The 15,895-nt window shown below is 37.1% G+C and overlaps 1 protein-coding gene across 1 annotated transcript in view; it reads left to right on the top strand.

The window, feature by feature from the left end:
* Window positions 1-15,152, top strand: part of LOC127661713 (spondin-1-like) — a 262,735-nt gene extending 247,583 nt beyond the window's left edge. Inside the window, exons 9-16 of the mRNA XM_052152544.1 lie at window positions 656-796; window positions 1,187-1,262; window positions 2,743-2,925; window positions 6,203-6,373; window positions 6,937-7,104; window positions 7,577-7,741; window positions 10,675-10,950; window positions 14,366-15,152. Of these exons, the coding sequence (XP_052008504.1) occupies window positions 656-796; window positions 1,187-1,262; window positions 2,743-2,925; window positions 6,203-6,373; window positions 6,937-7,104; window positions 7,577-7,741; window positions 10,675-10,950; window positions 14,366-14,529 (1,344 nt within the window). The 3' untranslated portion in view covers window positions 14,530-15,152. The remainder of the gene's footprint in view (window positions 1-655; window positions 797-1,186; window positions 1,263-2,742; window positions 2,926-6,202; window positions 6,374-6,936; window positions 7,105-7,576; window positions 7,742-10,674; window positions 10,951-14,365) is intronic.
* The last annotated feature ends 743 nt before the right edge of the window (window positions 15,153-15,895 follow it).

The raw sequence follows: 15,895 nt of genomic DNA, 5'->3' as shown, positions 1-15,895 counted from the left end.
TCCATACACAACCTTGAATATCTGACTCAAATACTTTCAACCCCTCTCATTGGGAAGTGGGTTGTGTATATAATTTCTATTGAACCTCTGGCTGTGCGTGTTGTATTTGACCTCTCTGAATGACCTTGCTCCTTGCAGAGTATATCTGTCCTTTTGTAGCCTGAAGGTTTTCTATGGTGCAATCTTTGTTGTTGTGTTCTTATTTAAAATCTAAAAATAAGGAATAATTTGTAAATGTGCTGAAATGAACAAATTTGCTTAACGAGGTATTACATATTTAATTGCAGTACGTTTTTACTTCAGGAATTTATTTTAAAAAAAATCATATTTTTATATTACTGTACATATATTGGCCTCTAAAAAATAAAGAGGTTCAGATTACTCAAATCCTAAAATAAATAAAACTATCAAATAATTTAATTTAGCATCAAAGTACTAAATAAATCAATAAATGTTTGCATGCATTTTCATTATAGCCATATGGGTGGATTTTTCTCTCAAGCGCAAGCTTTTTGCCTTTTTATTTGAATGTTTTGTCATATTTAAATATTTATTAAATTACATTTTGAGTAATTTGGCCCTCCATAGTCAACTACCCATTTATAAATATTTGCTTGACATTAGGTTTACAGGTATGTTTTATTTTGTGCCACAGTCTCCCAACAAGCCAACAGTTCCTCAGGAGAAGATTCGACCTCTCACAAGTTTAGATCATCCACAGAGCCCCTTCTACGACCCAGAGGGGGGTGCTATCGTTCCTGTCGCCAGAGTTGTCATAGAAAGAATTGCTCGCAAGGTTTGTTCCTCTGTGTTTCTTTAAATAATTCACTTTCAAAATAAGATGCTCTTAGTTCTAAGCTTTAATTACTGTGCAAAACAACTTTGAATTATTCATGTAAAGTCAATAAAGTGTAATTTTTTTAAATAACTTTACAACAGAAAATAAATATTTATAAATCTAGCATTTCACAATATTGCCCTGAAAAAATAAAAAAGGAATGCATTCTTTTTTGGCAGGACGTTAGTTTGAATGAGACTGTATGGAAATTAGGAGGAGTTTGAGAACAATTTGCTGTTTTTAATCAGATAGCAATTGCGTTTCGTGTCCCATCACTGTGCAGGAATCAGGATAAGAATGAATGAGGGACATCATTTAAACTATGTTGTTGTTTTATGATTTCGGCAGGGTGAGCAGTGCAACATCGTGCCTGATAATGTGGATGACATTGTAGCTGACATTGCCCAAGAGGAGAAAGAAGAAGGTTTGCACCTCTTTAACTTTTATCAAAGGGGACCTTGAGAGAAAGAGAAAAGGAGAGTTTTAACCAGGCAGTATCCCAAATCCTCCAATCTCACTTTCTTCACACTGGCATGAGCTAGGCCATTCTATAAAATGGTCATGGCTGGATCAACCATATTGGAAATTAATTATTATTATACGTTGAAGATTTAAAAATATATATATTAGGGCTGTCAGTCGATTAAAATTTGAATTGTGATTAATCACATATTTTTTTAGTAAATCACGATTAATCGCAGATTTAAAAACAAATACAAAATCCGACACAGTATATTCTTCTTTTCCAGTCAAAATGCATGTATTTCCTTCTTAGGAAAGAATACAAAACATTTGTACAATATAGTGCTTTATTAACATTTTCCAAAGCCTTCCACAGTATAAAGATAGAAATGCTCTAAAAAAGCACCAATTCAAGTAACATTAAATGTCTATTAAACATCTAATTCCCCATAGGTTGGGTTTTGATTCATTTTTTCATTCATTTCATATGTCTATATTCATAATTTAACATTTAAAATATTCATCTCATAACATTATTTATGCATTTTCAACTGCTGTGTAAATGCATTTATTCCTACTCTGTGAAAATGCATCTAATTGCCAGTTCAAATGCAGCTTCTGTGCCACCTTTGATGTGTAAAGATGGCTTTAGTCCCCTAGGTTTGGGCATTAAATCTCTTAAAATCTCATCCTCCACAATATTAATCTACTGGTAGACTGTGACTATTCACTTTCCAACAGCAATCATGAAGCTGCGTTCATGATTCCAGCCCATCTGGCATCAACAATCATCCATGCGAATATCTTATCAGCCAATCATGTGGCAGCAGTGCAGTGCATAAAATCATGCAGATAAGGGCAAGGAGCTTCAGTTAATGTTCACATCAATCATCAGAATGGGGAACATTTTTGATCTCAGTGATTTGGACCGTGGCATGAGTGTTGGTGTCAGACGGGCTGGTTTGAGTATTTCTGTAACTGTTGATCTCCTGGGAGTTTCACACAATAACATCCAGTGAGAGGCAGTTCTGCAGATGGAAATGCCTTGTTGATGAGAGAGGTCAACAGAGACTGGCTAGACTGGTTTGAACTGAAAAAGTCTACGGTAACTCAGATAACAGATCTGTAAAATTGTGGGGGGAAGAATATAATCTCAGAATGCTTTTCTGAGATGCAGGTTGGCACTCATGACAAAAATGAACAACATATAAAAGTAAAATAAAGTTACTGGATTTTTGTTGATGTGTTTAGAAAATGAATACATTAAAGTGTTATCAAAGTTGGCAACAGCAATTCATACTTAAAGCAAGTTTTGTCAAATAAGCATACAAGAGACACAAGTGCCACCTGTTTTGTAGACATCCCATAATACTTACAGTCTTAATATATTCTAATCAAATGTTCCACTCTACTGTATGTGTTTGCTCTGTGTGATTGATCAGATGACACTCCAGAGACCTGCATCTACTCAAACTGGTCTCCTTGGTCAGCGTGCAGCTCATCGACGTGTGAGAGGGGAAAGCGGATGAGGCAGAGGATGCTGAAGGCTCAGCTGGATCTGAGCGTTTCGTGTCCACATACGCAGGACTTTGAGCCGTGCATGGGCCCTGGATGCAGTGATGAGGGTCAGAACTCATGCAAAATCAGAGATTATGTCCCCCAAATGAACATGAACACAAAGATATGAACCCTTTTCACAGACTGTGATGATGCATTTCCACTTTAATTTGGGAGATAACCCCACATTTTGTGTGTTTATGTTCAAAACTGGCCAGAAATGCCTTTAAGGACACACAGTTAACCTGCCATAGCATATAATTTCACAGTGGGCTAACCTTTATCCCTCATTTTTGTGGGCTAACATTTATCCCTTATTTTTGTGCACAGCAAGAGCTGTATTGATCAGACAGCTTGAACCATCCTGCCTTGGCCAAGAACATTTTCAAAATGTCCTGAAGCAATGATAATACAATATATTTATCAGATGATAGAATCTGTGAATCATTTTTATGTGAGGCTACAGCTCACTTCGCTCTGGGCAGCGGAATTGATTTCCACTCACAGACATTAAAAGGTCAAAACGATGTCTGCATAGTTTTACTGGTGGAGTGGGATCGCTGAAAAACCACAGCTCATTTGTACGAAAGCTAACAAAACTAAATGTTAAGGCGCAGTATGAGTAAGAGTTTTTGAGGATCATCTGTGTAATCTGGAGAGACTATGCATATGGCAACACAAGGAATGTTGTGCTTGTTGGATGGAGATATGATTTCTAAACTTGAGATTTCCCTGTTTATGCAGACTGTTCCATTGCATTGAATGCAAGACCGCATCCTATGTGACATGGCCCTAAACCAGCTATACAGGGCTTCCTTAACAACAGCTAGTCAACTAGTTCAGACCATATCCCTGATCATAGAGGGATTCTCTTGTGAGATGACTGATTTTAGGTCTGAATTAAGATGCCTAGTGTCTCTTTCCTAACACTGTAAATGAAATAGACTTGCTGTCTAAGGCAAACCACACAGTAGTAGACAGACAGGTAGGTGGCTTGTTTCTTAGTGTTTAATGAGCTGTTAACAGCCATTATCAATTGATTATCATGCTACGGGGTTGGTACAGTATAGATGTGGCCTCCAGGATGTTTTCTCATCGTTTTTATGAATGACTCAATAAGCCACGCTTTATCAAGCAGAACTAATGCCTGTAATTTGAGAAAGGATGAAGTCCATGATTGAAATACCCCATAAAGATTCATCCTGCATATCTAACTCTAACTGATTAAGTAATATTAGTAATTTATGATAATACTGTATATTAACATCTGCTGAAATGAATGGTGTTCTTGATATAGCTTGCTGATAACTTGGGCTGGCAAATCTTCCACAGTGTAGAGTGAAGATTATTCATGGCTACATATTGGAGGTTAAAAAGTCTACAATTAGTGTAAGAATAAGAATTTAATTGTTTCCATGCCCCTGCTGGAAAATCCAACTAATCCCAGCATGTGGTTGTAGCTATGTTTTAGAACATGGTAGCTCATTTCTAGCTGAATCAATGTTGTGATTGGGTGGTCCAAGATGGATTAGGGTGGTTGTCCAGTGGCACTAATAGCTGCTGGGCAACTGGCTGAGCTGGTAGATCATCTTGGACCAGCAAAAAATAACAGCTACCATGATCCAAAAAACATCTTGACCATCCTAATTTTGTGTGACATGTTTTTTTTCCAGTTGGGCCCCTTGACCAAATTAGTCTACCAGCTTATCCTGGTCCTTACCAACATAAAGCAGCTTGGACCAGTTAATTACCAGTTTGGACCAGCTAGAAATCAGCTACCTTATTCCAAAAAGCAGCTTGTCTACCCTAAGATGGTATTTCAACTTGATTTTTCAAGTAGGGCCCTTGACCAAATTGGTCTATCAGCTTAGCCAGGTTCTCACCAACCTAAACCAGCTTAAATCAGCTAGTGACTAGTTTAGTCCTTATTGTAACCAGCTATCATGCCCAAAAAAAATACAGCTTGGCCATTCTAATTTGGTGTGATATGATTTTTATAGTAGGGCTCTTGACCAAGATGGTCTATCAGTTTAGCTAGTTCCCCACCAACCTAAACCAGATTGGACCAGCTAATGACCAGTTTGGACCAGCTATAAATAAGCTACTTTATTCCAAAAACCAGCTTGACAACCCTAAGATGGTATTACATGATATTTCAAGTAGGGCCCTTGACCAAAATTATCAGTTTATCCAGGTGCTCACCATCCTAGTTTACGCCATATAGAACCCAGCTATCATGTCCCAAAAAACAGCTTGATCACCCTAATTTAATTTGACATGGTTTTTCAAGTAGGGCTATTGACCAAGATTGTCTATCAGCCTGGTTAGGTCCCCACCAATCTAAACTAGTTTGTACCAGCCAATGACCATCTTGGACCAGCTAGAAATCAGCTACCATGTTCCAAAAACAGTTTAGTTTAGTTCAGTTTACCTAGTTTTCCACCAACCTAAACTAGTTTGGACCAGCTAATGATCAGTTTGGACCAGTTACCAAATACAATGTACCTAAATGGAGCTAGACGTGAAATTATTTTTCCAGTAGGGCCTGTGACCAAGAAGGTCTACCAGCTTAACTAGGTCCCCACCAAACTAAACCAGCTTGGACCAGCTAATGACCAGAAACCAGAAACCTTCTTCCAAAAATTAGCTTGACTACTCTAATTTGGTATGACATGATTTTTAAGTAGGGCCCTTGACCAATATGGTCTGTCAGCTTAGCCAGATCCTCACCAGCCTAAACCAGCTTAGACCAGCAAATAATTATTTTGGACCAGCTAGAAATCAGCTACCATGTTCCAAAAGCAAGTTGGTGTGACATGATTTTTTTTAGTAGGGCACTTGACCAAGATGGTTTATCAGCTAAACCAGGTCCCTACCAACTTAAACCAGTTTGGAATACCTAATGGCCAGTTTGGACCAGCTAGAAGCTTCCATGTAAAAAATCAATAAAAATAGCTTGACCACCCTAAGTTGGTGTCTCATGATTTTTACAGTTGGGCTCTTGATCGAGATGGTCAACCAGCTTAGCCAAGACCCCACCAACCTAAACCAGCTTGGGCCATCTAATGACCTTTTAGGACAAGTTAGAAACCATTTACCATATCAGATAGCTTAACCACTCTGAGTTGGTGTGTCATGATTTTTACAGTTGGGAATTTGAGCAAGGCACTAGCTGCAGTCATTCTGGTCAACTACCTATACCAGCTTGGACCTGCTAGAAACTAGCAATCTTGTTCCAATACATCTATCACCATAAGATGGTTTATCTGGATTGTCCAGTTGAGCTGGTGATTGAAAGGGAAAAAAGTATGATTAAAAAATAACAAAGTATCTTTGATATTGCAGATGCTTCCACATGCATGATGTCAGAATGGATCACATGGTCACCATGCAGCATGTCGTGTGGTGCAGGCGTGCGTTCTAGGGAGCGCTATGTAAAACAGTTTCCTGACGATGGCTTTGCTTGCACACTCCCCACTGAAGAAACGGAGCCCTGCACTGTCAATGAGGATTGCTGTGAGTATTTACCTTTGTGCTGTGAACCAATTTACCTGTAAAGTTCCTGTCAAACCTTTTCAACTTCCTGTCAAAAACACTATAACCAAGAGAGTCCATCAGTGACTCCATGGGGAATTCAAGACATTCTTCAATGAGGAGTTCTCAGCAATAAACCAAACCTACCAGCTACAAAATGAATGACAACGTTCCAAACTTTGAAAAAGAATGTGAACGATCAGTGAAAAAAAATACAAAAATGCTGTGCCCATTTATGAGGCAATGGACTACTCGTCCCATGAAGCTTTGTGAATGATGTTATTGAATACAAAAATTTGAGTACAATTTCTAAATATTGACATATAGTCATTGTATAGAAGTGTAAAAAATAATATATTTTAATATATGAAAATATCCAGATATATACAAATACTGTATATAAATAGTTAGAGCGTGTAGGGAGACTTGTTGGTGTGGATCATTTGGAAATAATTGAATGCTTTCCACTGTCACATTCTCGACTCCAGTTATCTGTATGTGTTTTTGCACATATCTATATGATCTATGTATTTTTGCCTGTGTAGCTCCTAGCTGTTGCCTGGTTACTGAATGGGGTGAATGGGATGCCTGCAGTGCCACCTGTGGTCTTGGCATGAAACGCCGGGAGCGCATGGTGAAAATGCCCCCATCTGACGGCTCTGTCTGTGGGGCTGAGGTGGTGGAGGCAGAGAGGTGTATGATGCCAGAATGCCGTAAGTGCAAACACACATTTCACACATGGAATACATGCCCACATTTACATATTTATACAGAGAATACAGAAAAAGAATTAGCATATCACACATATGCCCACTTTGACATATTAACATATACAGTACTGTGCAAAAGGTACTTAAGATGTTTCACAAAATAATTTGTCTTTAGATGGTTATTTATATCTTCAGCTTTAGTGTGTCAGTAGTAAATATACATTTTACAAGCATTCCTTTTGCAAATAGAATAGAGTAGAAGAAAAGGGAGCCAAACAACAGATGTATGGCCCCCACAGAGCCCCCCTTAACATCAACATTAGACTTGTGCACGTATATGGAGGACCTCCGGATCAAAATCCTGTCATGGCCAGCCCAATCTCCAGACCTGAACCCCATTGAAAACCTCTGGAATGTGATCAAGAGGAATATGTTAAAGCTCAGTGTTTTGATGTTGAGTTGTTTGTGTGTATAGATACAATCCCATGTTTACTGTCTCCGTGGTCGGACTGGAGTGACTGCAGTGTGACTTGTGGTAAAGGCACACGGACACGTCAGCGCATGCTCAAATCACCTGTAGAGCTGGGAGAATGCAGTGAGGAGCTAGAACAGTTGGAGAAATGCATGTTGCCAGAGTGCCGTGAGTAACACATACTTTCTCTTCATATACATGCACACATGTGTTTCCTGTTTGGGAAACGTTTATCACATTTTCATTCAGACTTTTCAAATGCTTCTTATGTACTGTATAGATGTTACTGTTTTTGCAATGTCCCAGACCTAGACTTACCATCTTGTGGTATATGAAAATATGAAAATTCATCAAGAAATTTATACTTTTTTTGAACTAAGATAACCCAAACAAAGAATGGAAAATATAGAAACGTTTCAATATTTAATGTGTGAAAATAATTGATTTCAGTATTTACACTAGGGATGTGCACGTAGCCGAATACCTTATTTGGAAAAGCACGAATAATGATTTAGAGCACGTCTCAGAAATCTGAGCTTGATAAGAGTAACATTGACAACAATACTATATCATATACATTTTCCACTTTATGAAATGGTAATGTTTAAAACCTTCTGAGTGAGATATACGATAACATGCCTCTGTATGACTCGCTTCCTTCTGAAACAAAGCAAAATCATCAACCTGCAAAAACAAGCATGGACTGCTGTTTAGGGCTGTACTGTATTGGGCTGAGATATCATCTCAATGATTTTGCTGGTGATATCAAATTAAGCAATATCTTGAATATCACAATGTTTATCTAGCCACTTAATTTCTTACATATAGGCTGCAGAATTGATCAAAATAACATTCAAATCGTTATATGGCCATATTTGATTATTACGCTTTAGAGTAAACGGGTGACGAGCTCTTTGTGTGCACAAATCGAATCCTTAAAAATGATGTGAAATACACAATAATAATTCAGCATTATTATATTCTTCTGGTTTCAAAAATATATGTAGGAAAATAATGACTTTTATTATGTATTGTTGTATATTTGTGCTTGTAAATTAAAATGAAATATAAAACTTTCTTGTGTTCATTCAGTAAAAGAACTGTGGAAAACATGCCCTCATTATTTTTAACTAGATTTGTAGTTAATGCATTAAACATTTTGAATACACTAAAAACATTAAATTAAATTAAAAAAAAGAATTTAAGTGTTCATCTCTTTTAGGAATGGTTTGGGTGTTGGTGGTGATTGTTGCATGATTGGAGACGTGATCAACCTCTGGTTACTCTTGGCACACCCCCTTCTAAGCTGATCAGCCAATCATTGTCAGGCAGGATATAAAAGCCAGTGTTTTGAGCTTAGTGGGAGAGCAGATGTTGAGGTTGTAGCAGCTAACCAGACTGCCTTCTACATGGTTTACTTTTTGAAAATTCTCTAAATTCTGATTTCTATCTCCTTTGAGGTAAAACTTTGTCTCCTCTTTGAATTCTCTTCCAACTATGTTTTCTTTTCCCCTGAGGCAACAGTTTGCTTCTTTCTCTACTTTTTACATTAGAGTCTTGATTTGGGACCCTTTAGTGGATGTCATGGAAACATGACTTCTTTAAGAACTGTTCTGAGTTCATTTGAGAAATATCAAATGCTAAAAAAATATTGAGAGAGAACCTCATTTGTTTTAGCCATAATCACCCAGCCCTACTGTTGTTGTTTATTTCTGATACAAACAGAATCTTCTTGCATTCATTTTCTTTTGCCATTTATTTGACAATATAGATGATGAGGGAGAGAGCAATCCACAGTTGACAACACAATCAGATGGAAAAATATAATAAAAAATAATATAAATATACTGTAAGAAGAAAAAAGAAATGTTATGAATTCTACAAGGCATATTTTTTTTATATGGAAGCTAATAGAGTAGTCACATTTAAAAAGGTCTTCATTTAGTTTTGATGCTCTCCCAGTTTAAGCCCCGCCCATATCCGGTTATGCCTGAATACAGTTAATTTGCCATTGCAACAGATACAGATAACTGCTTCGCTGCACACCCCTAATTTACACTTTACAGTTGTGGTGCTCGTCTGCCACAAACCTTTTTTTTACTTAATAATTATAAATTTTTTGTGAATACTAAATTTCACAAGGTAAATATCAAGTGTTGCATCACTTCCAATAAATGTGTATTTTTGTACATTAATGCAAAATGTATTCAAATGTTATTTAATTTTGTGTATTTAGGATACATTAGAACAGTTATTAAAGTAACCTCAGCAATACTACAGAATCAGCCATTTTATGTACATGGTGGCCCTAAAAAACAAATGGGGCCACAATGTTTGATTACTCATATCTTAAAAACATATAAAGGCGTTTGTAACATTTTTGGTGTAATTTTATGACTTTTTGTAAGCAACAAAATGTGTGAGTAATGTGAGCAACAACTTGCTACAAGTAAATAATTTAGCTAAGTTTTCAATGGCAGCAAACTTTTGGCTTCTCTTTCGCCATGTGGCCCCAAGTTGTTGATTTTTTTATTGTTTTGGGCCAAAAAATGTATTTATTTCTAGCTAGTTGTTGCTTACGAAGACGGTGACGCCATTTTTATTACAAAAAGTCATAGAAGTATGCCAAAAATCATGCAAACGCCTTTTTATGTATTTTTATGATATGAGCAATCATACCTAGTGGCCCTGATTTTTACACTCTTCTCTGTCAAGATAAATTACTGCTACCATGATTAATGAAAGTGTACACAACCATCTCTTTTAATAAAATTGTGTCTGCTTTCCTCACATAGTGTAGAGTTTTGTGAATTAGGTGCAGTATATAATAACCCTTGTTTACATAGAGAGTGGACTTTTAAAAGAAAGACTTTGTGGCAACCTTTTAATTTTAATCATTATTTTGCTAATGATAATTTAGCCAAAATTTGAAACTGGAAGTTAAACTGTCAGTTTTAACTGCCTGTATTTCTATTCAAATAAAGAAATTACGCTGTTGAACCCCAATTCTGTTAATGATTCATGTTGGACCTATCTTTAAATTTCTCATTCTTCTTTATTGATGCATGTTCTCATGAATTATCTCTTTTTATGTTCTCTAGCAATGGACTGTATGATGTCAGAGTGGTCCGAATGGTCAGAGTGTAACAAGTCCTGTGGTAAAGGTCAAATAATACGCACACGCATCATCACACTGGAGCCTCAGTTTGGAGGAGAGCCGTGCTCCGAGACCGTACAGAAAAAGAGGTGCAAGATCAGGAAGTGTAACCAAAGTGCCAACAGTGACGAGAGGAAGAAACGCAAAGAAGACCACAAGAAGAGGAGGAACAAACAGGGGAGGGAGGAAACCACCGATGAGCTTGCAGGCGATCTCGCAGGTGTCTTTCATTTTCTCTTGTCATTATGATCATTTAATAATGACTCTTCATCATTAACTCATCACAGGTATCTTCATTATCACTTTAAGTCACAGTCATGTAGTGTCACATGACAGAATTTACCCCAATCGTCAGCCTGTGTTAATCATGGCGACAAGGTATACGTCCTTGAAAGCCAATTTATTGTACGTGATTATCGTTTGATCTTAACGGCATATAGATCCGATGCTGCAAACTTGACACTATTTGTGTTGACACTGCAAACTTGAGTGCCAACACAAATATCTCGTATCATGCACCGGTCATCGACAAGTGCAAGGAGAACAAATGAATGGCCACTGTTTGTGAATAATTTCATCACGGCAGCCATCGGTTTATTAAAATTGCTTTTCTTCACCATTCAAAATAATAGACGGCAGTCATGGAATTAGCCCAAAATATATAATTTCCAAAAACATATAATTTCTGTGTACAAAGATGTTTTAAAATAAAAATAAATACACAATACTTGGAGAAAAACGTTTAGTGTGCTTTTTTGGAACACCAACTTCTAGACCAATTCTATAAAATTATTTAAACTTTGGAAAAGGCAGGCAAAATTCCCTGTATTAAATTAAATAAACTACCAAATGAATAAAGCATTAAATTAATTAATTGGCAAATGAAAAAAATTATATATAATTATCTTTACCTCGAATCGCATTTGCTGAGCTTCTTCAGAAAATGTAAATTGCATTATGATGCTAAAATTAATTTTAGACGCCAGTCAAGTTCAGTTGCTTGTTAAAATAAAGTTGCTGGACAAATATACGGGACATAATGCAGACATGTCTATTGAATACCAGGAATGTATCATATGTAAACCCTGATATTACACTGCATAGGGTTTCCCTTAATAGCTGTGCACACGGCATATACACATCGATTGATGGTTCTTATACTATAAGACTGAAAGTTTCCCCACAGTTACCAGCTTGAACAGGGCCATGAAGATTCGCTTTTGGATCGGAACCGGTGGTAACTTACGATAGCACCAATATTACAGTCCTATCAGAAGGGCATCTGTTCCCTTTTGATTGCAATTCCTCCTCTTCTGATTGCATTTATTTGTGAAATTAAAATGACAGTAAGCTGACTCATTTCAATGAATTGTCTCACTCTCCCCATTTTACCAAAACTTCAGGGGGAAAAAAAATTAGGGACATCTGAGAGGTGAAAGATACACAATTAGCGATAATCACACACTTCTGTATGGAAACGGGCACATTTATTTTGCGATAAACCAAAACTTATGCGACAAAGTGTTTTTTTAGACATGATGTCATCACGCACACCATATTTATTAATAAAAGGCCATTTGAATGGAAAAAGGCAGAAGATGGCAAATTTATGCTACATATGTCTATGCATATTTACATTTACATTTACATTTATGCATTTGGCAGACGCTTTTATCCAAAGCGACTTACAGTGCACTTATTACAGGGACAATCCCCCCGGAGCAACCTGGAGTTAAGTGCCTTGCTCAAGGACACAATGGTGGTGGCTGTGGGGATCGAACCAGCAACCTTCCGCTTACCAGTTCAATGCTTTAGCCCACTACACCACCACCACTCCACATATCATTGCTACTACATATCATTGCTACTACAGGCACAAATGCTCTCTTTTAGCAAGTTAGCATCATAACGTCGCCACTACAGATGCAGATGCCCTCCATTAGTAAATTAGCATCTAATTAGCAATGTCACCAGTACAGATGCCAGTGCTCTCTATTAGTAAATCAATGGAATTAAATTGAAACCCTGTTAATATAAGTGTTTTTTTTTTCTTTTAAAGAGTCCACAAGGCCATTTATAATTTTTTTAGAACATCTCATTTATTAAAGTAGTTAAAAAAGTACCAGTGTTATAGGACTGAATAATGGGCTGAATATAGACTTTGTCTCATTTCACTTGATTTAGTAAAGGCGCAGTCACATTTACCTTCACACAGTGAAATTCCACGGGCGAAATACAGTTATCTCAGTAGGATTCTGCCTGATCGTGAATTTCGCATGATGGACATTTAGTGGCGAAGTCTGGTGAACTTTTACAGGCTATTTCGCCGTGTTGACCAATGGGAAGTTTCTTGGTTTGGCAGTGACATCCGTAGAGGTCGACCGATATGGGCTTTTTAATTGCCGATATCAAGCGAGCAGAATGGCCGATATAATGCTGATATATCACACAATTTAATATAGTTAATAACATATAAAATTGCTAAAAAACTAAATTTAGCACTATAGTTACTTAATTTTCACACAAAACTTTAACTTTATAATAAATTCAAAGTGCAGTTTCTTCTGATTTCTGTTTATTCATCCAATTTAAATAATTTATTTGAACATAAAGAAATATAATGTATAATATATTAGTAAGAAGGAAACACAGTAGTTTAGCAACCGTGGATGACGTGTGTATTAGCAATCGTATTTTCTCACAAAAGACCTATATATATTTTCAGACGGTATATGGTATAAGTTTTATTGATATTTGCATTTTTATCATTAGTCAAGACAGTTATATGTTATTGGAAACTTTTGAGGAGAGAGAGAATGAAAAAGGCAGGCACTTTAACATTAAGTGGTCAGGTGTCTGTTGTGGCTTTGATATGCGGGACCGTTTAAATGAGTTGTTGCACGCCGGTCTATTATTGTTGTAATACGATAGCATGCAACAATAGGTTGTTTACATGTCTCCGACAGCTCCTTCACGTGCAAGCAGGCGATTCTTGTCACCCTCATGGCATGAGAAACTAATAGGCCAAATGGGAAAATGTATCAGTCGATACGATCATGAAAAATTGGAATATCGGCCAGTTTATTGGCATCTGTGATATATCAGTCGACCACTAGACCTCTGTGTGGGCGGTGCTTCGTACACCGCTACGTACACTGATTATTCACAGTGGATATAATTTTAGTGGTAAGTTTCTTTTTAACATAACAAGTGAATATTAAAGGGAAATATTAAAAAAGAGATTGCTTGGCAATTCGTTTTTTGCTGTTTTCACACGCACTCAATGTCGGCCCACTCTTCGCCCGCAGAATTTCATAGTGCAAAGGTACATGTGACCACGACTTAACAGGGTTGTAAGAAACACGGTCGAGCATTTAGCATTCAAGTAGTCATCAATATTTTAGTCTGTTGTGTTTGACTAGAGAAAGAGTGATTTTAATGTGAATATCTGTTACAAGTTCATCTTGGCTTTAAAACTTCGAGATGAACTATACGTCACAAAACTCCCCATTTTGATTGCATGGGGTCAAAAACAATTCCACTACAGACTCAGATTCTCTCTGTTAATAAATTAGCATCATAGGCTCGCACTGTCACTAACAGCAGTTGTATCCTGTCAAATCTTGTTGCAAAAGGATGCAGAATGAAGTCGTGGTCTGGATGGACTGACTGCACCAAGCTGTGTGGTGGTGGAATTCAGGAGAGGATGATGACAGCCAAGAAGAGATTCAAGATCACACAACTGACCAGCTGCAAGGACCGCAAAGAGATCCGGGCCTGCAACGTTCATCCCTGCTAGAGCTGCACAATCCGGGCGCATGCGTCCCGATACAGATTGTGACAGACTTGCAGTAATCGAATGCACTCTGTTTAGGGTTGGCAAGCTGCAACAGCTAGTCTGTTATTTATTTAAATTTTCTAGAATTTGTAGTGACCCAGGCCATGACTAGCCTGTAAACAAAACGGAAAACAAAGAGGGAGTTGCAATGTACTGTACAAATTCAGATGTATTAATATGCATTCATATTTGAGTGTAACAGCCCTTTTTAAGGAGCTTTGAAGAACAAGTAGCACCATGGCAAATTAAATATTAATGTGTTCTGACAGGAAACGCAAAACAAATGTCTTCTTTTTAAATGAATTTCGCCTTTTCCCATTCGTGTTTTCTACAGGGTTTTCTTAAAAGTCATGAACCAAACCAACCAGCTCCAAGGTGAAATCACAACATTACAAACTTTGATTTGAAACAAAAGCATATTTAAAAATCAGACACAAGACAAAGGTACAACACTGTGTACTTACCGTCTTTCATGAACTACAATCCCATTAGTCTATGGAGAAAAAATGTATTCCTTTTTTTTCTACTGGAATCAGTCTGTTGCACTCTATACTGCACATGCTATATAATACAGTGGCCCCAAAAATAATGTGGACATTTTAGCCACACTTACAATGCATGACTTTCATTGCAATAGATTATAAAATATTAAACCAAGCTGCATCTGCTAACAAATTATTCTAATACTGCTCTCACATCTAATTTGTCTTTTCTAAAACATTTAGAAACATGCAATGCATTTTAATCAACTGGTGTCTAAGTGGATTTAGTCGATGTATGAAATCAGTTCTCAAGTTCACACAGCGTGCTAGTAGAGTAACCACAGGTGGAGTTTGTCACATTAACTATGGACATGTTGGACTAATGTTTGACAACCAGAAAGTGTCACAATACAATACTTTTTGTTTCTTTTTTTTGCTTGAAACGAGTGCTTGCATGATCTTTCTTGAAGATAAAAGCCACTTGCTTTGATATTTTATCTAATGCAATGACATTCAGACATTTTTAAGTGTGCCTTAAAGCTGGAGTATGTAATTTCTACACTACTAATGGCACCAAATGGAATTACAAAAAGAAAGCATGTCTTCAAACAACCTTTGCCAACACCCCTTAGACTTATTACACCCTTTCACACTCTCTGATTCTCTGTGAACAAATAGGCCAAACTAAATAAAAGGTGATAAACGATTAACATCGTAATAAACAAGACTACTATAACATTTACACACCGGACAAAGCCTGGCAGAGGAATCAGTTTAACATCCGTTAACATCGCGGGTTGAACGGCAGCTTGGTGTGTGGAGGATCCAGCACATGAGGTAGGAAG

This window comes from Xyrauchen texanus, chromosome 21 (assembly GCF_025860055.1).
Source record: "Xyrauchen texanus isolate HMW12.3.18 chromosome 21, RBS_HiC_50CHRs, whole genome shotgun sequence".
NCBI classification, from domain to species: Eukaryota; Metazoa; Chordata; class Actinopteri; order Cypriniformes; family Catostomidae; genus Xyrauchen; species Xyrauchen texanus.
The sequence above is the reverse complement of the archived record's forward strand: the minus strand, read 5'-3'. Positions and strand labels throughout refer to the sequence as shown.